We start from the raw sequence: 26,124 nt of genomic DNA, 5'->3' as shown, positions 1-26,124 counted from the left end.
TCATGGATGTATAGTCCATGGGGTCGCAAAGAGTTGAACATGACTGAGCGACTTTCACTAAAAAAAAAATCTGCAACAATGTTTGTTATTAATGAGTGGATGGATGCATGGATGCATGAATGTCTTGGCCTAGGGCTTTGTTCATTCACTGTATTAGACACTCCTGGAACTCTTCTAATCTAACATGTATGTCTTTTTAATTTTTTTTTACCTCAGGGAGATTTTCATCAATATCTTTAACACATTCTCTCCTCTTCATTTTACCCCATGTTTTCCAGGGCACCTATTATTCAGATGTTGGAACTTACAGACTGATTGCCTGTATATTTAATTTGTTCTCTCATATTTCATATGTTGTTTTCTATGATATTTCTCCAAACCTGATTTTTATTTTTATGTAAACTTAAAATTTTGAGGATAATTTTTCTCATTGTTGTATTGTGAGTGTTCCCTTTTCATAACATCCTGATGTTATTTTAACAAGAGTAATATCTTCTTAGATCTCTCTGTGCATATAATTCCAATTTTTTAACTTTGTTTCTTTGACTTACATTTTATCATTTAAAGGTCAATTTTTTGTTTGTTTACTCTAGGATTTACAGGTTGACAAGACTCATCTAGCATTGTTCAGGTTATATGTCCCCTTCTCTTCCCCACCTCCTCTCATGCAAGTATGAGGGAATTTTATTCTGGATTGTCTGTATCTAAGGTAGAAGCTTAGCTCTTAAAAATTTTTCCTGTTTTTTTTGAAGAAGAGCTTTTTGATGAATTTCAGAGCTCTGAATTGGGGATAAAGGTATGTGGGTGTGAGAATGGAAAGGCCCGCTGATTCAGTTTCTTTCCCTCAGAACTGCAGTGAGTCCCATTGTTTTCAGCTTTGTGGTCACTTTTGGCTGCTGTTGGACTTGGGTTCAGAGCTTTGTAGAGATTCCATGGGGCAGGCTGGCTTCTCTCCAAGGTGGTATCTGCTCATTTCACATGCCCCTTTGCTTATCCACTTTCTGTTTTCATAGAGTCTGGTGTCACTCTTTCCATTTCTCTTTGCAAGCGCAATCCCTTTGCATCATACTTACTTTTAAGTGCTTTCTCAGAAGAGATGCAAAGCAGATTCCATGTCTTATCTGCTTTTAAATTGCAGGTCCCCTCAAGACTTCTAAAGCTTTTGCTTAAACCCGCATCAGTCTTGCCAATCCTGAATTAACTGATTCTGGACTCCCCAGCACTACTGGGAAAAAAATTATGTAATTGTGCTGATTGGCTCCATTACAAATTTATGAGTTCCATTCTTAGCAGGCTCTCGTCTTTGCTGAGCAATCCATTTACTTGGCCCTAGTCAGCTTCCTCTCCTATGTCCCATATTGGTGGTTCCATTTTTAAATATTTCTTTCTCCAAATTTTTTACCTTAACCTTACCTTGTTTTTCTTGTCAGACAACCCAGTGTGCCTTATTAGTGAGAAAACTGAGGTCCCAAGAAAGAATTCCTTGAATTTGTCCCCCCACTCCCCTCGAGTTTCTTGGTCAAAGGGAGTATTATTTTCAAAAGCAAGTACTTGTGCCATCATTTCCTAGCTGTGTGACCTTGTAAAAAATAATCTAATATTGTTGACTCTTGGTTTCCTTGTATATAAAATGGAATTAATGTCCTTCATACCTGGTTGTAAACATAATTGAAGTAAAACACATGTGATTGACAGAATTAAAATACTGCAGAAGTGTAACAAATGAAAAGTCACGGTTTCCTTCCTCCATCCTCAACCTCCAGTTTCAAGCATTTAAATATTATAAACAAATGTTTGTAGCTTTGATTTTGAGGATTATGTACAGGAAGATATTTCCTAGAATCCAGCACTTAGTATATGTTGAAAAAAAGTTAGTTTCTTGGCTTTACTCCCTTCCTTTCTAGATTATGCAAAGCAACTCTTTTTTTTTTTCCCCTTTTGAAATATTAATGAATGTGTGGCACCTACCTTTGTGCTGGGACATTACTTAAATGGTGATGCTGAAACTAGTAAGATGTAAATAAACATTGTAATTATCTAAATCCATGACTTATGGTATATTTCCTCTCACTTAATTGTATTCAACAAAAAGAAACTTGTTTAGAGTGCCAGGGGTTGCTGCAGTGGTCCACTCATTCTAATATTTGCAGCCTGACTTCATCAAAATTTATTAAATTGGTGAAAGAAAAACCCAGTTTCTTTGGAGAATCCCTCTGGTTCCCCAGATATTTCTAGGAGGAGAATTAAAGTTGAATGGGTGGTACAGCTGCACAGGTTTGACACTTTCAGACACTTTGTGTGAGGAATCATGGGGCCCTTTCTCCATACAGGGAATGGGCTACATTTCAGCCTCTCCTTGCTCCCTTGGCTGTGTGCAGAACATGTTCATCTGTACATGGTTGGCCTGCCTAGTAAAAACAGTTGTGCTTGATTTTGAGCCTTGCATGTGGGATTTTTCTCCTTTAGAGCCGGTAAAGAGATGAAGGGACTGGCAGTGAAGAGAGGAGCCCTTGTTAGACACCTGTGGGGCTCAGGTATGGTGATTGGCAGTTGTACATATCTTTTATAAACACTGCTTATAATATCACTTTGCCGTATATATTATTAGCCACGTGATTCAGTTAAAGAAAGCAAGGCTTAGAGAGTCAATAATTTGCCCAAAGTCATCAGTTAATAATGAGTGGAACATAATGAAACCCAGATTATCTATTTTAGAGTTTTTGTCCTTTCTGAGCAGTACACTGAGGTGCTGTTTTACACTTTGTATTTCGTGTAAGCACACATCTAAGTGCACACATCTCCTCTTTACTCAGAAAACTGTAGAACGCACCCATTCCTTTCAGTAGCGTGCTACTACATGGCCTTGCCGCACCCTAGCTGTGTGAGTGTGGCAGATTAGTTACTCATCTCTGTGCTTGGTTTCCACATCTTTAGGGTGAGGATATGGACAGTACGAACACTGTTGAATTGCTCTGAAGATTGAATAAGGTACTTGGCAAATTCCTTAACCTCTCTGTATCTCAATTTCCTCGTAATTAAGGTGGGCTATTATTAGTAACGATCTCTTAGAATTATAGAGAGGCTAAAATGGAATAAAACCCACAATAATAAGCAACTGTTAAATAATTCTTTAACGTTATTTTTCTCATTTTAAATATGAGGAGAAGGGGATTCAGAGGAATGAAATAATTTGCTTGAAGTCACACAACTAGAAAATGATAGAGCTAGGATTTGGATTTTGAATGTGATGTTTTTGCTTATTAAATTGTCCAGAAAGAAGAAAAGAAACGTAAAGAAGGAAGCACAATATAAAAAGCCAATTCCATTTATTAAGGTTTGTATGACAAGCTCCAGGCTCACCAACATGGTGAATTTTCTGACATTAAAGCAGTGAATGACTAACCCATCTTTGAATTAGTATCAAGTACTTAAGAGATACCTATGTTCCTGGGTTGCAGCTAGGATGTTTTAGGAGGATGAACTTTTCCTGTTGAGCCAAAATGGAGTCACTGGTTTTTTTTTTTTTTTTTGGTAGAACCTGATGTGTTATTAGTGGTTCCCTTAGAAAATTCAGATTTGATAGCCAAAATGTAGAGACGACCTCAATGGCCCATCAATGGATGAATAAAATGTTATATAAATATTTATAATATATAAATGTCATATACATATAATGGAAAATGATTCGGCCTTTAAAATGAAATTCTGTAATATGCGACACAATGGATGAATCTTGAGAACATTATGCTAAGTGAAATAAAAGAATCAGAGAGACAAATATTGTGCAATTCCACTTACAGGAAGTATCTAAAGTAGTTAAATTCATAGAATGAAAATGCAGAATAGTGGTTGCCAGGGTCTGGGTGAGGGGGAAATATGGAGTAACTAATCAGTGGAAACCACATTTCAATAAAGCAAGATGAATAAGCTTTAATGTTGATGATGCCAAAAGGAGGCATGCCCACTTCACTAAATGGCCCTGGACGATCCCTCCCACCTCATAAAACATCAGGTCTCCAATTTCCTTTATCTTCTGAATTTAGAGAAAAGTGTCTTTACAAGGGGATTCCCTGGTGGCTCAGTGGTCAAGAAACTGCCTGCCAAGCAGGAGCATGCGGGTTCACTCCCTGGGTCAGGAAGATCCCCTGGAGAAGGGAATGGCAACCCACTCTAGTGTTCTTGCCTGGGAAATCCTATGGACAGAAGAGCCTGGCAGGCTTCAGTCCATGGGGTCACAGAAGAGTCAGACATGGCTGAGCACTCACTGATGCACACACATCTTTATGAGACAGGCAAACACTGAAAACTGTGCTAAACTTTGGTCCAAATACCTTCGGGTATTTGCTGGTCATTTAAACAGTAATATTAACTTGGTCATTCCATATAGATCCTATTAAAGATTTATTGACTTCCCTTCAAAATAAATCTTAATTTTTCTAAAAACAGTACTGACAAAAAAGGTGAGTAAGCTCTAGACATCTGCTGTATAACTTTAGTCAGTGATTCTGTACTGTACACTTAAAATTTTGTTAAGAGGGTAGGTATCTCATTGTTAAGTGTTCTAACCCCAAGAAGGCAAAACTGAAGGTAAAAAAAAAATTCAGATTTGAGAGTGTGATGATTTTTCATCATGAAAGATCCTAGTAGCTCTAGATAGTATCCTGGCCCACTTCTAACTCCAGTAATTACATCTACTTCCCCAGCACTCACAATTTCCCTGCAGTTTTAATTAAGAAATGTGGTTTGCTTTCCCTCTGTGTCAGCCGAACTGTGTTTCACACAGGTGTGTCCTAATCATTTTGTAGCCAAAAGAGTGAAAACTGTAGCGTAAGCAATACTTTGTGTGTGTACGCTCAGTCACTCTGTCGTGTCGGACTCTTTGTGACCCCATGGACTATAGCCCACCAGGCTCCTCTGTCGATGGAGTTCTTTAGGCAAGAATACTGGAGTGGGTTACCATTTCCTACTCCAAAGCAATACTTTATGTAAACACATTACATAATGTGAGTTGCTTGCTCTTTCCCTTCAAAAATGTGTTTCAAGTGAGGTTAAGTCTGATGTCCATGTACAAAATTTTTCAACAGTACTAAGTCTTGACAAATCACTTAATAATTCTTGCTTTATTATCTTTCATTTGTCAATGTCATGTTTTTGAACTTAAACTAAAGTCTATTATATCATCTTCTGATTTTGAGAATTGAGTTACCAGGCCAGAATTTTTCTAACAATGATTTCTTGAGCTATGACATGATGAAGAAGCATTTTCTGTTTTCTGAGTTCAGCAGTGACTGTTGGATGGAGTGGGTCTACCTGTCCACAGGTCCAAAATCTCAGGGGTTGGAGTATGCTCCTGAAGTTACTTCTCTCAATATAGTTTTATTGTCCGAGGTTAAGACTATAGAAATTAAATACAGTCTGTTAATTCAGACCTTTGCTGAAAGGTATATTTCATCATCTTTGTCACCACTCCTGAACTTGCCATCCTGCCACTATTAATTTTAAATATTATTATTTAATTGGAGAATAGTTGATTTACAGTATTGTGCTAATCTCTGCTGTACAGTGAAGTGACTCACTTACACACCTATAAACCTTTTTAAAAACATTCCTCCATTATGGTTTATCACAGGATATTGAATCAGCATAGAGAACAGACTTGTGGTTGCCAGGGGGGAGGTGGCAGGGGGAGGGAAGGATGGGGAGTTGGGGATTAGCAGATTGTACTATTATGTACAGATATATGTACTATTATATGTACTATAATACATATAATAATATGTACTATTATGTACATATTCGATTATGTACAGAATGGATAAACAACAAGGTCCTACTGTATAGCACAAGGGAGTATATTCAACATACTGCCACTGTTTAGATAGTATTCTACTACCAGCCGGAGAAGGCAATGGCACCCCACTCCAGTACTCTTGCCTGGAAAATCCCAGGGACAGAGGAGCCTGGTAGGCTGTGGTCCATGGGGTCGCTGGGAGTCGGACACGACTGAGCGACTTCACTTTCACTTTTCACTTTCATGCATCGGAGAAGGAAATGGCAACCCACTCCACTGTTCTTGCCTGGAGAATCCCAGGGCCGGGGGAGCCTGGTGGGCTGCCGTCTATGGGGTCGCACAGAGTCGGACACGACTGATGCGACTTAGCAGCAGCAGCAGAAGCTACTACCAGCCCTTGTGTGACTAGCATTTCTAGTCAGAGCATTCCTAATTACTCTAAGTATACCATTCAGACAATTTAACACTCTGAAGGTTTTTTTTTAATTGGATTTTTTTTGGGGGTGCCATTCAAGATCTTTTATCTATTATAACTAATTTTAAAGGAAATTCCTCAAAAATAGAGAACTTAAAGGATCTTATAGATGTGTGTGTATAAGTATATGTATTTCTGGTTATCTTGGCTATTTCTATTATTAGACTTATAGTTAATTTATAGCTGCAAGTATATGATTTGATCTATTTTTGGCTCTACTTGGGAGATACAAACCAAATTTGTTTTGCTTCATTTTAAGAGTATCAAGAGGGTAAAAAATATAGCAGATTTTCTTTCCAGTGAGTTTTTAAATTTTGTGACTGAGATCTAAAGATATCACAGGAACTCTATAAAATTATGTAATATCTGTTTAAGCACACTAAGCCTTGAACCTGTGACTATTATTAAACTCAGGACTAAATTTGCCTTTCATAACCTCATATTAACATAGCCAATAGAGAATGTTTATCATGTAATGTTAGCAGAAAAAACAGAATTTACAACACTCTGAAATCATGATAACTGTTATTAAATTTAATTTGTATGCCAAGTGAAAAAAGAGTGAAGGAAAGTAATACACTAACCACATAATGGTGGATGTTTCTGGATTGTAGTGTTACTGTGTGAGTTTAATTTCATTTTTCAGTCCTTTTGTATTTTCCAAAATTTCTGCAATGAATATGTATTACTTTAAAAATAAAGGCATTTCAAGACAGTGTACAGAGGATACATCATTTTATTAAAAATGATTCTGGATTTAAAGAGATGGTTTGTATAAGTTGTAGTGTTTTATATGTAAATTTCTAGTTATACCTGGTTTGAATTTGTTAACTACGAAGCTAAAAGAAGCTTTAACAATAAAAAGAATGACTGGGTACAGTAATGGTAACTTTTATGACTGTGGTTCTCAGGGAAGGATAAGCTGTCTGCATGAATTATCACATTTTCTTCTGTGTTGATTATTCTCTCTTGCCTCTTGTAGGCAAGAGGAGCATTGACAGACATTGACTGTTAGGTTTGGCCCAAGGGTCAGGTGGCCCAGTTGATAAAAAATGCACCTGCCAACACAGGAGACACAAGAGATGTGGGTTTGATCCCTGGGTCGGGAAGATCCCCTGGAGTAGGAAATGGCACCCCACTCCAGTATTCGTGCTTGAAAAAATTCCATGAATAGAGGAGCCTGGCGGGCTACAGTTCGTGGGGTTGCAAAGAGTCGGACAAGACTGAGCTCACACATGCATGCACACACACACACACACTCAACAGCTACTAAATGTTAGGCTAGAAACTGGATCCCCGTCTAGTTTTCCAACATTTCTCTGTAGGAGTAGATAAGAAAATGACATCTTTTTTGAAACGAAAATCATCATGAAGCCCTTTTGTGCTCTTTGTGTTTGTGACTGTGCTACTTTTATTCCTCTGGCTTCTGCCCTGTCTAGATAAAGAAAGTACACCAACATCTCCATGCCTGTTGTGTGCTAGGAACACAGTGAACCCTGGACATCTATTTACTCATCCAATCTTCCCCAAGAACCCTGGCATATGGATAGCCTGATCTCTGTTACACAAATGAAGTCTCTCTAGATTTGTTTGTAGTTCTTGAGAATTCTGGATGTGGAGTTGAATCCACTCTTATATTTTGGTCTTGCCGCACAGCTTGTGGGATCTTAGTGCCCTGACCAGGGATTAAACCTGCCTTCGGCAGTGAAAGTACAGTGGTCCTAACACTGGACCTCCAGGGAATTCCCTAAACCAGCTCTTTCTGACTAACGCTTAGGCACAGTGAGAACTAAGTGCCCGAAAAGCCTCAGTAGAGGAGGAAGGAGCAGAACACTCAAGCTAAAGTGTGGCCACTTACACAGAGCTGTTGTTCTTCAGGCACTCAGTCGTGTCCGACTCTTTGAGACCTCGTGGACTGCAGCACGCCAGGCTTCCCTGTCCTTCGCCGTCACCCAAAGCTTGCTTAAACTCATGTCCATTGGATTGGTGATGCCGTCCAACCATCTTGTCCTCTGTCTTCCCCTTCTCCTCCTGCCTTCAATCTTTCCCATCATCAGGGTCTTTTCCAATGAGTCAGCTCTTCACATCAGGTGGCCAGAGTACTGGAGCTTCAGCTTCAACATCAGTCCCTCCAATGAATAGTCAGGATTGATTTCCTTTAGGATTGACTGGTTTGATCTCATTGCAATCCAAGAGACTCTCAAGTGTCTTCTTCAACACCACAGTTCAAAAGCATCAATCCTTCAGTCCTCAGCCTTCTTAATGGTCCAACTGTCATATCCATTCATGACTACTGGAAAATCCATAGCTTTGACTAGACGGACCTTTGTTGGCAAAGTGATGTCTCTGCTTTTTAATATAATGTTTAGCTTTGTCATAGCTTTTCTTCCAAGGAGCAAAAATCTTTTAATTTTGTGGCTGCAGTCACCATCTTCAGTGATTTTGGAACCCAAGAAAATAAAGTCTATCACTGTTTTCATTGTTTCCCCATCTATTTGCCATGAAGTGATGGAACCAGATGCCATGATCTTCGTTTTTTGAATGTTGAGTTTTAAGCCAAATTTTTTACTCTCCTCTTTCACCTTTATCAAGAGGCTCTTTAGTTCCTCTTCGCTTTCTGCCATAAGGGTGGTGTCATCTGAGTTATTGATATTTTTTCCGGCAATCTTGATTCCAGCTTGTGCTTCATCCAGCCTGGCATTTCACATGATGTACTCTGCATGTAAGTTAAATAAACAGGATGACAACATACAGCCTTGACGTACTCCTTTCCCAGCTTGGAGCCAGTCTGTTGTTCCATGTTCGGTTCTAACTGTTGCTTCCTGACCTGCATACAGGTTTCTCAGGAGGCAGAATTCGTTGTGATCCACATAGTCAAAGGTTTTAGGAAGTCAGTGAAGCAGAAGTAGATGTTTTTTCTGGAGCTCTCTTGCTTTTTCTTTGATCCAGCGGATGTTGGCAACTCAATCTCTGTTTCTTCTGCCTTCTCTAAATTCAGCTTGAACATCTGGAAGTTCTTGGTTCACATACTGTTGAACCCTGGCTTGGAGAATTTTGAGCATTACTTTGCTAGAGTGTGAAATGAGTGCAATTGTGTGGTAGTTTGAACATTCCTGACATTGCCTTTCTTTGGGATTGGAATGAAAACTGACCTTTTCCAGTCCTGTGGTCACTGCTGAGTTTTCCAAATTTGCTGGCATACTGAGTTGCAGCACTTTCTTTTTATTTTTTAATTTTTTAATTTTTTTTTTCCATTTATTTTTATTAGTTGGAGGCTAATTACTTTACAGTATTGTAGTGGTTTTTGCCATACATTGACATGAATCAGCCATGGATTTACATGTATTCCCCATCCCGATCCCCTCTTCCGCCTCCCTCCCCACCTCATCCCTCTGGGTCTTCCCAGTGCACCAGCCCCGAGCACTTGTCTCATGCATCCAACCTGGGCTGGTGATCTGTTTCACCCTTGATAATATACATGTTTCGATGCTGTTGCAGCACTTTCACAGCATCATCTTTTAGGATTTGAAATAGCTCGACTGGAATTCCATCACCTCCACAAGCGTTGTTCATAGTGATGCTTCCTAAGCCCACTTGACTTTGGACTCCAGGATGTCTGGCTCTATGTGAGTGATCACATCATTGTGGTTATCTGGGTCATAAAGATCTTTTTTTGTATAGTTCTTCTGTGTACTCTTGCCACCTCTTTTTAATACCTTCTGCCTCTGTTAGGTCCATACCATTTCTGGCCTTTACTGTGCCCATCTTTGCATGAAATGTTTCCTTGGTATCTCTAATTTTCTTGAAGATATCTCTAGTCTTTCCCATTCTTTTTTCCCCTCTATTTCTTTGCATTGGTCACTTAGGAGGGCTTTCTTATCTGTCCTTGCTATTCTTTGGAACTCCGCATTCAAATGGGTATATCTTTCTTTTTCTCCTTGGCCCATTGCTTACATTAAATCACTGTTCTTTTGTTGTATGTGTGTGCTCAGTCGCTCAGTCATGTATGACTCTTTGCGACCTCATGGACTGTAACCTGCCAGGCTCCTCTGTCCATGGAATTTTTCAGGCAAGAATACTGGAGAGGGTTTCCATTTCCTTCTCCATGGGATCTTCCTGACCCGGGATTGAACCCATGTCTCTGGCATCTCCTGCACTGGCAGGCGGATTCTTTACCTCTGAGCCACCTGGGAAGACATTTATTGTTGTATATTACTGTAAATAAACATCAATCCTTAAGCAGTTGATTCAATGAAGATTAGGCAGCAAGCTTGCTCTTCTTTCCTGTTTTTTGTTCATTTTGGTCTCCCTGTGATTAGTTTTCTGACAGCTTCAATGATGGGAGGGCATGTCATTATACCTCTCATAGTTTCCTAGGCTTTGAAATTAGTCAGTTATCTTAGTTAACCTCAGAAACTCCTCCCATCTCTCTAATTCTATTATTCCATGATTTTTATAGTAATGTGTAATGTGTGACTCAGGTTTCCAGCTTGGACCATGCAGTTATAAGGCATTTGTTAGTGAGTCCTTATTCCTGGCATGGAAAGAACACTTACATGGACCTTGAATTAACTTGAGCCTCTTGCTTGCAAGGCTGACTTGTCAGAGATGTTTTTGTTTACTGGAAAGGTGGGACTGTCCCTTTGCTCAAGGGTGAGTGTGGATACTACAGTGCTAGTGCATTGTGTTCTCCCAGGACAGGCTCAGCTCAGCTAATAAGAGGTTGCTTGGTGTGACTCAGATTTCAACACTTGCACTATTATTATAATCCAGTCTGTCTTCTGGAGCATAAGTTATAGTAATATAAGAGATTATTATTCTTTCTTTTTAAAAATAATTAATTTATTTATGACTGTCCTGGGTCTTCATTGCTATGCACGAGCTTTCTCTAGTTGTGCCGAGCAGGGGCTACTCTCTAGTTGTGGTGTGTGGGCTTCTCGTTGTAGCTTCTCTTGTTGAGGAGCATGGGCTTCAATAATTGCTGGTAGGGGCTCAGTGGTTGCGTCTCCTGGGCTCTAGAGCACAGGCTCAGTTGTTGTGGTGCATGGACTTAGTTGCTCCACGGCATGTGGGATCTTCCCAGATCAGGAATCAAACTCGTGTCTCCTGTATTGGCAGAAAGAAAGTGGAAATGTTAGTCGCTCAGTCGTGTCCAACTCTTTGCTACCCCTTTGTAGCCTTCCAGGTTCCTCTGTCCGTGGAATTCTCCAGGCAAGAATACTGGAGTGGGTTGCCATTCCCTTTTCCAGAGGATCTTCCTGACCCAGGGATTAAACCCAGGTCTCCCACATTGCAGGCAGATTCTTTACCCTCTGAGTTACCAGGGAAGCCTGACAGTATTATTCTTAAAAATAATTTTTTTTTTTATCAGTGCCGTGTAAAGGATTAACTGTGTCAGCATCTTTCTTTTTTTGTGCCACTGTGGGCTTTCCCACTGCTTTTATATTTGTTGTTTTCTTTTCATTTTGTTAGAACTTTTGATACTCCATCATTTCTTTGTATCAGACATCATGATCTCAGGAGAAGAGCAGGTGTACCCAAGGGTGACCTGGGACTGTGCCTTTGTTTCCAGAACTCAGGAAATCTTTGGCCTTCCTGTCATCACATGCATTGTGAGTGTCTATTGATGTTCTCTTTAGATTCCTTTCTCTTGAGTGAACATACCCACAAAGGAGGGGTATTTGGAATCTGTGGCTGTCGTAAATGAATACAAAGCATGCTGTTAATAAGAAATTCCTTGTGACTTCTAAATAGGCATAGTAATAACCCTATTGTATGGATTTGAAGCCTGTCATTTTTAGTGACTAAGCATGCAGGCATATAAATTCCTTTCATTTGATCACAGCTTGCAATTTGGTTCTTGAAGAACCAGTGAAGAATAATGCACAAAGAATATGTTTTGTGTGACGCCAGTTAAAATAGCACTAATCAGCCTCATAATGAATCATTTGGCCTCCTTGGACATCCATTTCATCATCCGTGAAATGTGGAAATAGGTCTAGACCAGAGTTTCTCAGATCAGCATAAACTACTGAGATTTGGGTTAGTTTATTCTTTCTTGTGGGTCAAGGGCTCTTCTGGGTATTCTTGGGCTCTTTATATATATCTATATATTTATTTATGTAAATAGATATACATATTTAAGATTTCTTTGATGTGGGCCATTTTTAAAGTCTTTGTTGAATTTGTTGCAATATTGCTTCTGTTTTATGCTTTGGTTTTGTTGATCCTGAGGCATGTGGGACCTTAGTTCCCCGACCAGGGATCGAACCCACCACCCTTGCACTGAAAGCTGAAGTCTTAACCACTGGACCACGAGGGAAGGCCCCTATTGGACGTTTAGAAGCAATCGGGGCCCCTACCCACTAGATGTCAGTAACGTCCCTTTAGTTGTGAGGAACAAAAATGTCTCCTGACACTGCCAAAATTGCCCCTGTGGAGAACTGCTGGCCTAGAGTCACCTTTTAAAGGTATATTCAAACTATCAAATGGTATGATTCAAAATACCAAGCGTTATGGTATTGTGAACATAATAATTATGAGTGCTAAGTCACTTCAGTTGTGTCCAACTCTTTGCAACCCTTTGGACTGTAGCCCACTAGGCTCCTCTGTCCATGGGACTCTCCAGTTAAGAAGACTGGTGTGGGTTGCCACTTCCTCCTCCAGGGGATCTTCTTGATTCACGGATCAAGCCTGTGTCTTTTATGTCTCCTGCACTGGCAGGCGGGTTCTTTACCACTAGCGCCACCTGGTAAGCCCAATAATTAAGAGTCTTGTGATAAAAATTACTTCACTGGAGGGATGGGAATGACCAGAGTTTATTTTACTTTTTCCTCTTTGGAAGGCTTTCCTGATAAAGTTTAAATATCGCTATGAGTTTGTTCCTTTTGTTCAAATTTGATGACTCAGTTATCAAAGTGTGAGGGAGGATACAGGAGAAAAGCCTTTGAACAAACAACAGGAGACTTCTGGATGAACCGTTTCTGAACATAGTCATTAAAGGTAAATCCTAGCATATGACAGACACTCCTAAATATCTGTTGAATGAATGGATGATGAGTAGTTGGACAGGTGAATGAAATCTGCCATTTCCAGCCCATGTGGCTTTAGGAACAGTATTTCACTGAAGTGAAAGCGAGGTTGCTCATTCGTGTCTGACTCTTTGCGACCCCATGGACTGTAGCCTACCAGGCTCCTGCGTCCATGGAATTTTCCAGGCAAAGTACTGGAATGGGTTGCCATTTGTGACACCTAAAAATGGTGGCAAAGGAAGGAGGTCTTTGGATGTGAGAACTCAGAGCCCGTTTATCCTTCCATGAGTTTCTTCTGGGTACCTGCCTGCCTCTGCCATTCCATAACCATCTCTTTACGCTTCTCTCTCCAGCCCTATATATCCTTACTTGACTTTTTCAGTTCAGTTCAGTCACTCAGTCGTGTCCGACTCTTTGCGACCCTGTGGACTGTAGCACGCCAGGCCTCCCTGTCCATCACAAACTCCCGGAGTCCATCCAAACCCATGTCCATTGAGTTGGTGATGCCATCCAATCATCTCATCCTCTGTCGTCCCCTTCTCCTCTTGGCCTCAATCTTTCCCAGCATCAGGGTCTTTTCTAATGAGTTGGCTCTTTGCATGAGGTGGCCGAAGTATTGGAGTTTCAGCTTCAGCATCGGTCCTTCCAATGAACACCCAGGACTGATCTCCTTTAGGATAGACTGGTTGGATCTCCTCGTAGTCCAAGGGACTCTCAAGAGTCTTCTCCAACACCACAGTTCAGAAGCATCAATTCTTTGGCGCTCAGCTTTCCTTATAGTCCAACTCTTACATTCACACATGACCACTGGAAAAACCATAGCCTTGACTAGACGGACCTTTGTTGACAAAGTAACGTCTCTTCTTTTTTGACTTTTTTGCTCTTTTATATTTCTTGTCTGAACTGATTTTATTTGAGTTTTTCACATTGTATCATTTCTTTGAATCAGAAATCATGATGTCATGAGAAAATAGAACCCATTGTGTTTGCCTGTGAGTCCACATCTGCTCATTCTTTTCTTAATGCTTTTGGCAGGGCTGGGTCTTCATTGCTGTATGTGGGCTCTCTAATTTCAGGGGCAGGGGGCTACTCTCTAGTGGCAGTGTATGGGTTTCTCATTGTGGCTTCCCTTGTTGAGGAACACAGGCTCGAGGGCACATAGATTCAGTAGTTGTGGCGCGCAAGGCTTTGTTGCCCCTCGGCTTGTGGAATCTTCTCAGACCAGGGATCAAACCCACGTCCCATGCACTGGCAGGCGGATTCTTAACCAGTGGACCACTAGGGAAGTCCCACATCTGGGCATTCTTGAGGGAAGGAGAGTTTAATTGTTCTTCTCTGGTTGTCTGAAACAAACCAGTGCTCTGATTCCTGATGGTCTTCAAAAAACCACCTTCTTTTGATATTCTAGAGTCCCTTGTCTTTCTTTGATAATTTATTCCAGAGCAAAGGCTTTTGGTCAAAGGAACTTGTGTTGACAGCTCTGATTGATGGATTCCATATTAATGTCCTCATCAAGATATTATTAATTTGGCACAAAAAAAATTTCTTCCATTTTACAGTTTAACTGTAAAAGAAATCTAGGCCTCAATTTGTTACGATATAGAGCCAAGTGTCTGCAGTGAGTGAGCAGTTTAGTTCTATGAAGGTTAGAACTTCTGAGCTCAGATTACCAAGATGGAGGGTGGAGTTGAAGCACGATAAATAATATGATACAAATGTACTAAATCTGTAGTATGGGAAAATTGAAAAATGTTTTCTTTCTGTTCTGTTTTAAAGTCATAAAAATAATTATCTAGGGTGGTACTTCATAGTACCATGGCTTTGATTTCATGGGAATATATTCTCTAAAACGGACACCTTAACATCAAGAACTGTCCTGTGAATTTTATTTTGGCAAACATTAACGGCTCATGATCTGCTTCTCTCTTAGACCCTCTCTGACCATGCCGCATAGGAATCTGACAGGAAGCTGCAATGTTAATTGTGGTTGTAAAACACATGAATATGAGCCAGTCTGTGGATCGGATGGAATTACATACTTTAACCCTTGTCTGGCTGGCTGTGTTAATAGTGGGAATGTGAGCACTGGGGTGAGTATATTTCACAAGCTCCTGTGGTGTTAGATTTTGTTTGCAAACAGAAGGTTTCAGTCTCCCTTTTCCAAAAACTTCAAATAAGATACAGGATATTTTCTGTCAAGGGCTTTCCAGGTGGCTCAGTGGGTAAAGAATCCTCCTGCAATGCAGGAGGCACAAGAAGCGCAGGTTTGATTCCTGGGTCAGGAAGATCCCCTGGAGGAGGGCACGGCAACCCACTCAGTATTCTTGCCGGGAGAATCCCATGGACAGAGGAGCCTGGCGGGCCACAGTCCATGGGGTCGAAAAGAGTTGGACACAACTGAAGCAACTGAGCATGAATGCACACGTGCTTCTGTCAAAAACCCAGAGGAAAGGAAATTATGCAATAATTACTATTATTTTATTTCCCAGGGGTAATTGGGGTTTTTGAGTATAGTGATCTGATTCCATGTCATTCCCCGCTAGTGACATCCTGTGCCGACCCAGTGAAACTTGAGAAGGTCGAGTGCTGGATGTCTCCTTTGCTACCCCATCAGGGCCCCTGTGATGACGGACGTGAAGGTCGAGATGACCACAGTCTGTGCTGCTAGAAGAGAACAGGAGAGCACCTCCCCTGCTCAGAGCCTGTGAACATGGGCAGTGGCCATTTTTCATAGACTATCAATTCAGATTTTTTTTTTTTTAAACATTCAGAGTAAAGTTATTTCTGTCAGTTCAAGAATAGGCTATTTTGAGAATTCAGTTTCCCGTGAATTATAAATAGGCAGTGATACTGTGGGAGAAGGTTTTCATATTCTCTGCCGTTCTTTATTGAGCCTGGTTCCATTCTTTGCATAATAACAGACTGTAGGCAGCTGCTTTCATTGAAAGGTTAAGATGCCTTTGTTTGTTCTGTGTAGGTGATATGGGATGATACCGTTGACTGCGTGTCTTGGGGATGTCATATTTGATCTCTGAGTTTTAAACTATGGTGATGAATTGAGATTCCTCTTGCTGGCTCCTCATTATATAACTGGTGAGCTGCAGGGTGTGACTGAATTGAAAGGGACAATGAGACCTGCTCTTCAAATGAGGGCCATAGACCAGAGAACTCACTCGCCCCCAGGGAAGGACTTAGCCACTGAGTCCTCTGGTCCGTGGTCCTCATTCATACAAAGAGGCCCACAGTCCTTGGAGCACAGGCGGCCACGCAGCTCCCCATCTTCGTATTTGTGCCTCCTGCTTCTCTGGGTGGCTGAGAGGTCACAGTGACAGTGAGCTCAGCTGATGTCCATTCAGTAAAAAAGCAGCATAATAGGCAGAAAGGTCAATTGGCTGTTTTGTTTGAGACATCTTTTGAGTCCCTTGTATTAGCTGGTTTCAAATAAAATAGCCAGTGATACATTCACTAGTATTGTTACTGAAGTCGTTACAGTTGCATTGTGAATTCTCTGCATTTATTTAACAGATATTTACACTTGATCCTACACTGTTTCAGGGTTTTGCTAAGCACTCTGGTGAGCGCAAATAAAAATAAGGCTTAGTTCCTGTTTTCGAGAGGCTTCTCTGTTTGGAGAGCCTAAGAATGAACGTCCATTGAAGCAGCATCTGATTATGACCCAACATGAGGATGTGGAACATGGTTGTGCTCGTGCACATGTTGTCTGACTCACTGCGACCCCATGGACCGTAGCCCGCCAGGCTCCTCTGTCCCTGGGATTCTCCAGGCAAGAATACCAGAGTGGGTTGCCATTTCCTACTCCAGGGGATCTTCCCGACCCAGGGATTGAACCTGAGTCTCCTGCATTGGCAGGTGGATTCTTTACCACCTCGCCACCTGGGAAGCCCTCATAGAAGATGAATAGTATAGAATTGAGTATTGAAGGCTTCTGATCAAAGTTTAAACAACCTTCAGCAGCAGATTTTGATGTTGTTAGATGCACTTTTTGAATCCTTACTGTTAAAATGAGAAAGATATTTTCTTCTCTTTTTTCTTTTTTTTTGGGCTGTGCTGCACAACTTGTGGGACCTCAGTTCCCTGATCAGGGATTGAACCCTGGCCGTGACAGCGAAAGCCTGGAATCTTAACCACTAGGCCAGCAGGGAAGTCCCAGAAGATGCTTTCAATGAACTATTCCGCATATTTTTAAATGCTAGAATGATTTTAGAGCCTTTTAACTCTGACAGTTCGTATGCTGAATTTTGCTGTTGATCGGCATCCAACTGATCTTTGTTATCACTTAGACACGGAACTACACAGAATGCACCTGTGTCCAGAGCCGCCAGGTGATCACGCCACCCACGGTGGGACAGCGTGGCCAGCTCCGCGTGGTTATCGTCAAGACGTACCTCAATGAGAACGGCTACGCTGTGTCTGGGAAGTGTAAACGGTCCTGTAACACCCTCATCCCATTCTTAGTGTTCCTGTTCATAGTGACCTTCATCACAGCCTGCGCCCAACCGTCAGCCATCATAGTAACACTCAGGTGAGGACGGTGTTCAATGTCTAGGTTGCGTTATACACTCAGAATTGCCAGAATTTTTATTCCAGACTGGGGACTGATGTGGTAAAGTGGTGACGAGAGCAAAATGAGATTGCGGGAAAGTGCACAGACATTTATGTACCTGGTGATCTTAAGAGAAGGGAGTTTTCCCGTGGCAGGAAGGGAAAGGAAGGATGGTAACATTTCACTGGGCATCCCAGATGGCTCAGTGGTAAAGAATCTGTCTGCCAGTGCAGGAGACATGGATTCAATCCCTGGGTCCGGAAGATCCCCTGGAGAAGGAAATGGCAACCCACTCTGGTATTCTTGCCTGAGAAATCCCGTGGACAGAGGAGCCTGGTGGAGCCTGCAGTGCATGGGGTCGCAAAAGAGTCGGTCATGACTTAGCAACTAAACACCAGCAACATTTTCATACTCCAGAACTTGTTTTATTTAGATGAATTATATTCCCATAGTTCAGTGAAACTCTTTTTGGATGCCTTTGGTTCCTGAAGTCTCTACTGAAAGGTTCAAGTTCAGGAGCTGAAAGCTATGACTGTATTAGCTATAAGAAGCCTGGCCCGAGAGGAGGTGACAAGTCATTTGGTGAAGTCACTAAATCGTACGTACGGCTAAGAATATTATCTCTGACCTTGTAGGTAGTTAATACCTCCAGGATCAGTGACCATTGTTGCTGAGCTTGCAATTCCAAATGCTTATTTCATTAATTTCACTATCATATAACATTTTGGCATTGAATCAAGGAAAGGGCAGACTAGGGAATGTAATTTTAAGTTGTTCATGCTGTGCTTTTTTTGGCCGTATTATATATCCCATTTGTGTGTGTGGTTTTTTTTTTTTTTTTTTTTTGCTTCTAAGAGAGAACATGGAGGTTACCTTAATGGAGGCTCTATTTAAAATGTTGACACCAGCACATTCAAATCAGAGTGCTAGTCTCTGCAGTAAAGATGGCCATAGACCAAGGAAGGGAGTGGGCAGTGTGAAAGCATGGCCACAGCAGCTTTAGGGGGACTGGGATGCAGGGTGATGAAGGAAGGAGGAGTGTCAGTTTCCGGTCTCCTACTTTTGTGCCCTCCCTGGGCTCCTTGGTAACCCAGGATTCTGGCTTCGGGTGGGATGCATCTGCTGAGACGTCTTTCTTAGCAGGGAGGTTGGGCTGCTTGCCTGCTAGTTCTGCATATTCTGGCTTCCCTTTTATGGGATGCTGAGTTGGATGTTGCTCAGCTGATGGGTTCCTTAACGGCAAGATAACAAATGGTACCCAGGAGTCCCACTGGTCCCCACTGGTTTGGGACCAATCCTCAGATCCTCAGTCAGCAGATACTTATAGAGTAACAACAGTGTGTACCACACTGGGGAAATTGCTGTGAGAAAATAAAGAAATTAGGGGGAAAGATGGCCAGCACACCGGTCCTCGAGAACTTCACATTGCATACTGAGAACCCTATGTGTATGGACTAGAAAGGATAAAGTACTTCATCATGAAAAAAATGGGAATCATTACTAACCTATTACTTTGAACTTTAATTCTACAAGAGATGTTAAATAACCAGAAAAGAGGTGCCTGTTTAATAATGTTTAACCATGCAGATCATCAGTTGTCTTCTAACCCAAAACTTCAGAAAAGGAGCCATTTAATCTTTGCTAATACAGAATCAATAGACTCTAATCATCCTGCCATGTGGGAATTACTTGAAACTTAAGTTTTAGGAAAAGAAGAAAAAGTGAGGTGATGGGGAAGGATTCATTCTGTTTCTAACTTTTGACTTATTCCCGATACATTTTGGGACTGTTAGAAAAAAAACTTTTCTCTCTATGTTTTTCCTTGAGAAATTGTAGAAGTAAATTTCAGCGTGCCATTCTGGAAAGTACAGGCAAACAGAAAAAGAATGCCATAGTTAGGATTACCAATTTTTTTTTTTTTTAGGAGTTGATTTTGCAAACTCAGAGCTGCTTCTGTACTTTCAGCCCTGAACCTTTGTCCTTCCACCTGTTATTTACACAAAAAGTGGAGTTAATCAGAGTTCTTTGGAGTCTTCACTGGGGAGACCTTTATTCAGTGATTTAGCGATAAGCGGTCTTGTTCAACTATTGTTAGTAACTTCTAGTGAATTCAATATTTTGGCCCATTATCTATATGGTCCCTGGCCCTGCAGCTAAGCAGGTTTGACTTGACATTCATTTTCTTGAGGCCCTTATTCTAAAATATTTCTTTCCCTTCTTTGTAGGTCTGTAAAAGATGAAGAGAGGCCTTTTGCCCTGGGAATGCAGTTTGTTTTATTGAGAACACTCGGTATGTTCCTAAATTTCCCACAGTGCCTTTTAGTTCCTCTTTGCAGATGCCAAATTTTCACTGTCCTTTAAAAATGTCAAGTCAGATCATTTGTTACCATTCGTACTAGCTAGGAGTTCACACGTTAGTGGGCAGGCGCAACTTCCTCATTTTCTGATTTGAACCCAAAGCAGACCAACTCTGTCGCTGATAAAACAAAACAAAACTGACTTCTGATCGGTTTCTCTTTCACTCTGAGTATGCACTTGGACTAAATTCCCCAGAGTTTTGTACAGTAAGAAATCTTGAACCAAGAAACTGTTGTGGGCTTACAGTCCAGGTGTTCCTGTCCCTTTTGTGACTTTGTAACATGAAAATGATGGGAATTAGTGCTTACTTTGTGTGTATGTGTGTCGAAAAATTTCAGTTCCTTACTTCTTTCTAGTAATTGTACTGGACTGGGTAAAGAGTATGCTGATCAGATTTTCTGAGGAAAAGAAATAAAAAATTCTAAATGAAAAAAAAGATGTCCAAATTGATATATAGGGACTAAGCTTTACTTAGTGGCTCAGTGGTAAAGAATCCACCTGCCAATGCAGGAAACACAGGTTCAAGCCCTGGGTCGGGAAGATCCCCTGGAGGAGGAAATGGCAACCCACTCCAGTATTCTTGCCTGGAAAATTCCATGGACAGAGAAGCCTGGCAGGCTGCAGTCCATGGGGTTGCAAAGAGTCAAACATGACAGCGACTAAATAGCAGCAAGATTTCTTGTTAACAGAGAAGCTTGTTAGTGCTGTGTCAATGTGGTAAGTCACAGAGTTTATTTGGACTTGAAGAACATCCTTCTGACTTCTACAAACATTGCATCACCCGTGATGTCTTGGGACAGTGACTGGGGAGCAGTGCGTGAAGTGCTCCGTCACCTTGACTGACTTCAGTATGTTTTTATGTGACTTCCTCATTGTCAAGCATATTGTTTGCTTTCTTAAGGGGCAGTCTGTCGTTTTCTTCAGCTGTTATTTTCCTCAGTAATCAGTATCATCATCCACAGGACAAAAAAAAATCTTTTTTTAAATTCAATTTGCTTATTTAAATTTTGAAGGGTGAAACATTTTAAACATTTAAAAATCATCTGACCCTTGGCAACAGGAATCCTCTCTGGTATTTCTTTTTTGTCTAATGTTGTGGTTGATGCCCCAGACCAAGAGTGAGGACTTGTCAGTGGGCATCATAGGCTTCTAGTGCCTTGAATTGAGTGGCTTATTTTTTTTTTAAGAATTTCAGATTTTAATCTAACTTTTTTGGGGGGAAGGTGCCATGCCACGTGGCTTTCAAGATCTTAGTTCCTGGGCCAGGAACTGAACCCAGGGCCATGACAGTGAAAGCGCAGAGTCCTAACCACTGGATGTGCAGGAAACTCCCCTCCCTAATTGCACTTTTATCGATGGAAATTTTTATGTCTAAAAATGTATTATTGCTCTTGTTTTAACTTAATAAAATCTTTTGTAAAATTCTTTTTTTTTATTTTTATTTTGTATTGGAATATAGTTGATTAACAAAGTTGTGTTAGTTTCAGGTGTATAGCAAAGTAATTCAGTTATGAATATACATGCATCTATTCTTTTCAAAATTCTTTACCAAGTTAGGTTGTTATCTAATATTGAGCAGACATAAAAATGTGTTTTTGCTTTTTAGACATGTTATATCATAATATGTCTAATAAGTAATACTTTAAAATAAACATCATAAAATGTCTAAAAGCCAAAGCACATTCTGACTGAGCCATGAAGTGAAAGATTTAAAGTAGTAGTGAACATGTCTATAATAAGAATATTATGACAAGATGTGACGTGTATTTACAAAAAAACAAGTAACACAGAAAAACCACTCCTCTCAACTGACTTTAGAGTAAACAGGTATCCTGTTAATTTACAGATCTGTTTCCTCTTATAAGATGTGCTAACACTTTTTCTCTTTCTTTCCCCTACCGCTCTAGCATACATTCCGACCCCAATTTACTTTGGAGCAGTTATTGACACCACCTGCATGCTCTGGCAACAGGAGTGTGGAGTGCAAGGCTCTTGCTGGGAGTACAATGTCACGTCATTTCGTTTCGTCTATTTTGGTTTAGCAGCCGGCCTCAAATTTGTCGGCTTTATATTTATTTTTCTGGCCTGGTACTCCATTAAATACAAGGAGGAAGAACTGCAGAGGCAGAGGTGGAGAGAGTTCCCTCTGAGCACTGTGAGCGAGACGGTGGGCCACCCCGACAGTGCCAATAAGGCTGCCCGGACTAGATCTTGTCCCGCTTTCAGCACCCAGGGAGAATTCCATGAAGAGACTGCTCTGCAAAAAGGGATCCAGTACACAACACAGACCTATCCGGGGCCATTCCCAGAAGCAATAAGTTCCTCCCCAGACCTGGGGCTGGAAGAAAGCCCTGCGCCCATGTAGCCTCCCTCCTGAAGCTTGAAAATGAAAGACTTTGGTTTTGTTGGTTGAGTTGAATATGGCGACTTGAGAAACACCCGTGCCTTCTTTTCTTTCTTTTTTTAACCTCTAAAGACACAATCCTCAAACCAACAAAACTCACTATACACAGCCACTGTTGATTGAGGGCTGGATACCTCAACAAGAATGAGCCTTTCCTCCTTCTCTCCAAGGAGGAGTTTAGATAGATTTGTTACCATTTCTGAGATGTTAATTTGACGCTCATGCTCTGATATGGTAGAAGGCTGGGTGCGTGGTTAACAAAATCTTGGGAAGTGTAATGGCAGTGCATATCATTAGCATACACTCCGAACAAGGGTGAGCTTGACCGTGACTTTGCATTTACAAATCAAGGTTTTTAGATATGAACAACTACTGTGAGTTCTGCTACAAAGCACAAATGAATTTGCCTCAACTATGCAATTTGATTGGAAAATATAAGTGCAGCATGTTACTTTTGCTTTCAGAGACTAAAGCAAATAGGTTTTTTGAAAAGAGGAAGCTAAACTTTCCCTAAAGTACTGTTCATAGCTTTTTAAGCCATAGCAGAATTAAAAATCAGGTAGAACTTTTTAAATGCTTCACCAGAACCATAAGCATAGCATGAGAAAGGGAACAGCTACTTTATTTTGTAAGACACATTCTCTTTTAGTCTGTCTGTCCCACTATAAAGAAAGCTGCTGAGTCATGAACCTGAGAGCTTGAATATAAACTACAGGAGTCTTTCGTAAGGGACTTTAACACTCATGTGCTAAACAATATGGCTAGAAACTGTCATTTGAGATGCATAATAAGAAACTGATGGCTTTCTCATCCAAAGATAATTGCTGCAGAAATTCTTTAGCTTTTAAGGGCCCATGTAAGGGTTGTTGAGAATTGTAACCTTGACACTCAAAAGAGTTGGAAAAAAAAAATCCCACAGAAGTAAGATTGAGTCTCACCTGGTCATTTTAGTTATATACTTAGAAGCACTAGCAGGTCTGTGGTTTTCTTTTTTATGTGCAGAGAATTGCTATGGTTGTTGTGAAAATGGAGTCATTTAATCAGGAAAGCTGTACCTGTGACATGAAATCCATGTTGACAAAGGAGGGAGATCTGTGAGCCAGATCTTGATGATCCTAAGTAAAGGTTGAAAATTACTTAAAATAAACTGGCCTGTCATACTGAATCCTACCTTATCAGAGTTAGAACCATTTTATACCTCCCTTTAGTTTCTTTCTATTGTAACTTTCCTGAAGCGATTTTGCGAGAGGATTTTTCTGTTCTTAAATGCACTTGGGGTTCAACAACCACCATCCTTTTCGGTACCTCTCAGCACATCACTTTGATTTAGATCCACACGAAATGTTTTCTATGTGGTTCTGAAGGTAGGTGCCTCCTGATAGCACTATAAACTGATGCAAGTTAACCTGTGGAATTTGGCTGCTCAGAAAAAGAATTATGACAGCTCCTAAGGAGGGACTGTAATGTACAAATATCAATATGATGGAGAACTGTTTCTGCCAATGAGCCTAGACTTATGTGAGGCTGATTTGGGAAATGGTTTTCTTGTCTCATTTACACTCATGAGTAGAAGGAATGTGACTGACCCATGAATCCTGGGTTTTTGCCCTCCATCCATGGGTGCATGGGTGTTGTGTGAATATTTCTGGCTCAAGATTGTTTTCTTCTGTAACTTAGGAATGCTGTTGGTCAAATGGTTCTCTTGGTTGCAGGCAGTTTATGGAAAGGTTCTCTACAGGGTGGTGTTGGCAGTTAGACTAAATAATGTCTAGTAAATAATGTCTATAGGGTGGAGTTGGCAGTCCTGGGTGACAAGGACTTCCTTAGAGCAGACTTGTTTGGCTAAGTCATTTGAAGCACCATTGCCTGTAATTACACTGTCTGTCAAACTTTGGTCAACTTGGTATATTTTGAAGATCTTCGGAGAATACTGCTTTATGTCTTTGAGTCTACTCTGGGGCCTTTGTGATCCCCCTCACCCTTTGTGGGAGATCTTTAATCCTTTAGAAGAGAAAGTTTCTTACTGGGTTGGAGCAAAACATAGGTAGATTGGGAAGAGATGTGGTTATCTTCTAAATTTTCCTCTGATTGTTAAGAAACTACATTGAGAGAATTTGGTAAGGTTAGCACTTCTTTTTTTTTTTTTTTGTAGATAAGATTGTGTGTTTCAACACTCTTAGAATTTCTCTCTTCCTGTCATCACATTTTGAAAAGGAGTGCTGCCCTTAGAAATCTATGATCAGAAATGATGGTATCAGAAATCAGGTATACGTAGAGATCCCTCCCTGTCTTTACCTTGAAGATTCATTCAGTTCAGCCATCACCGAGTGTCATTTCCTTATCAGAAGCCATTTTACCCAATTATCATCTGCCAATCTATGAAATCCTTTGGGCTGATTAGGTCAGAATTCAAAGAAATTGGCCTGAACTGTACACCACGATGTTAATGTTGTACTTTCTCAAATATCTGGTACTTATAAGTAGCAGGTATATCATTACCATGTTGTTGGTAAAAGTAAAATAAGCAGTAAAAATCATGGAAGACTGATGTTTTGGAATATGTACCAATTAAGAGTTGTCCCCAAAGCACTTTGGGTTCAGGTGGCATCATTGGAATATTAAGTAGTTAACTAAAGTGACTGTTTGCTAAATGACACCATTTGATTGTATATACAAGGTCCTCATATGCTTGATAATAAATTGGTCATGTTACTTTAGAGTCACCACTCCTAATATAAGTTTAATTGACAGTCTCCGTGAGCTTAGGCTTCTAATTACTTGTTTTTTTTTCTTGGAAAGGTCACCTTGTTCTTTAAAAAATTCTGTAGTTTAAAGTATTATTTGGCCTTAATATGCAAATATAATATCCTTGAGTCTAGCCTATTAATTTAGAAACCCCAGGCGGTAGAGTGGGCAGTTGTTACACATTATTTTGGTTGTCTTCTTTAGCTTGACATCTTTATCCTTCGTAGGTGGATTTAATTCTTGAAGACAGTTAAAAACTAGGGTGGGGAAAAGAGAGGAGCAGCAGAGAGGATGCGAATGAGCAGTTGTTGAGGCTTGGCTATTGGCAGAGCATTTTGTCAAGCACACAATATGTAGCATGGATTTTAATCCTCTTAATAACTTTGCAGGACAGCTATTTTTTTATTGTTCTTCTAAAACACAGGCCATGAACACTGAGGCTCATAGAGGTCAAGTGATTTGTTTAGGATTATACATAGTGGCCAAGTCAGGGTTTGGATGCTCATTTCTTGTGCACTTCTTACACTACGTAATACTTAAAGTAATTTTGGTTAACATAGGTAAGATGTGACTATAAGATAGTGAGGTGAAGCATTTCGTATTTTGATGTGTTACTATTTCTGAAGAGTAGAGAAATTATTATTTCCTTGTGTAAAATAGAAAAAAAAAAATCTGTAGGAAACATCAAAATGGAATGTTTTGATTTTCAAGGTAAATTTACGTTTATTTAGCTAAGTCTCATATTCACAACTGTTT

General features: G+C 40.5%; 1 protein-coding gene across 2 annotated transcripts in view; it reads left to right on the top strand.

Moving 5' to 3' along the window:
- Positions 1 to 24,791, top strand: part of SLCO5A1 (solute carrier organic anion transporter family member 5A1) — a 148,026-nt gene extending 123,235 nt beyond the window's left edge. For both annotated transcript variants that reach the window (XM_043483662.1, XM_043483661.1), the window contains 4 exons: positions 15,228 to 15,387; positions 17,599 to 17,840; positions 20,087 to 20,151; positions 22,127 to 24,791. In XM_043483662.1, the coding sequence (XP_043339597.1) occupies positions 15,228 to 15,387; positions 17,599 to 17,840; positions 20,087 to 20,151; positions 22,127 to 22,584 (925 nt within the window). In that variant the 3' untranslated portion in view covers positions 22,585 to 24,791. The remainder of the gene's footprint in view (positions 1 to 15,227; positions 15,388 to 17,598; positions 17,841 to 20,086; positions 20,152 to 22,126) is intronic.
- Positions 24,792 to 26,124: the final 1,333 nt, after the last annotated feature.

The sequence above is a fragment of the Cervus canadensis genome, chromosome 12, assembly GCF_019320065.1.
Source record: "Cervus canadensis isolate Bull #8, Minnesota chromosome 12, ASM1932006v1, whole genome shotgun sequence".
Lineage (NCBI taxonomy): Eukaryota > Metazoa > Chordata > Mammalia > Artiodactyla > Cervidae > Cervus > Cervus canadensis.
This window is presented reverse-complemented; position numbering and strand designations above follow the sequence as displayed.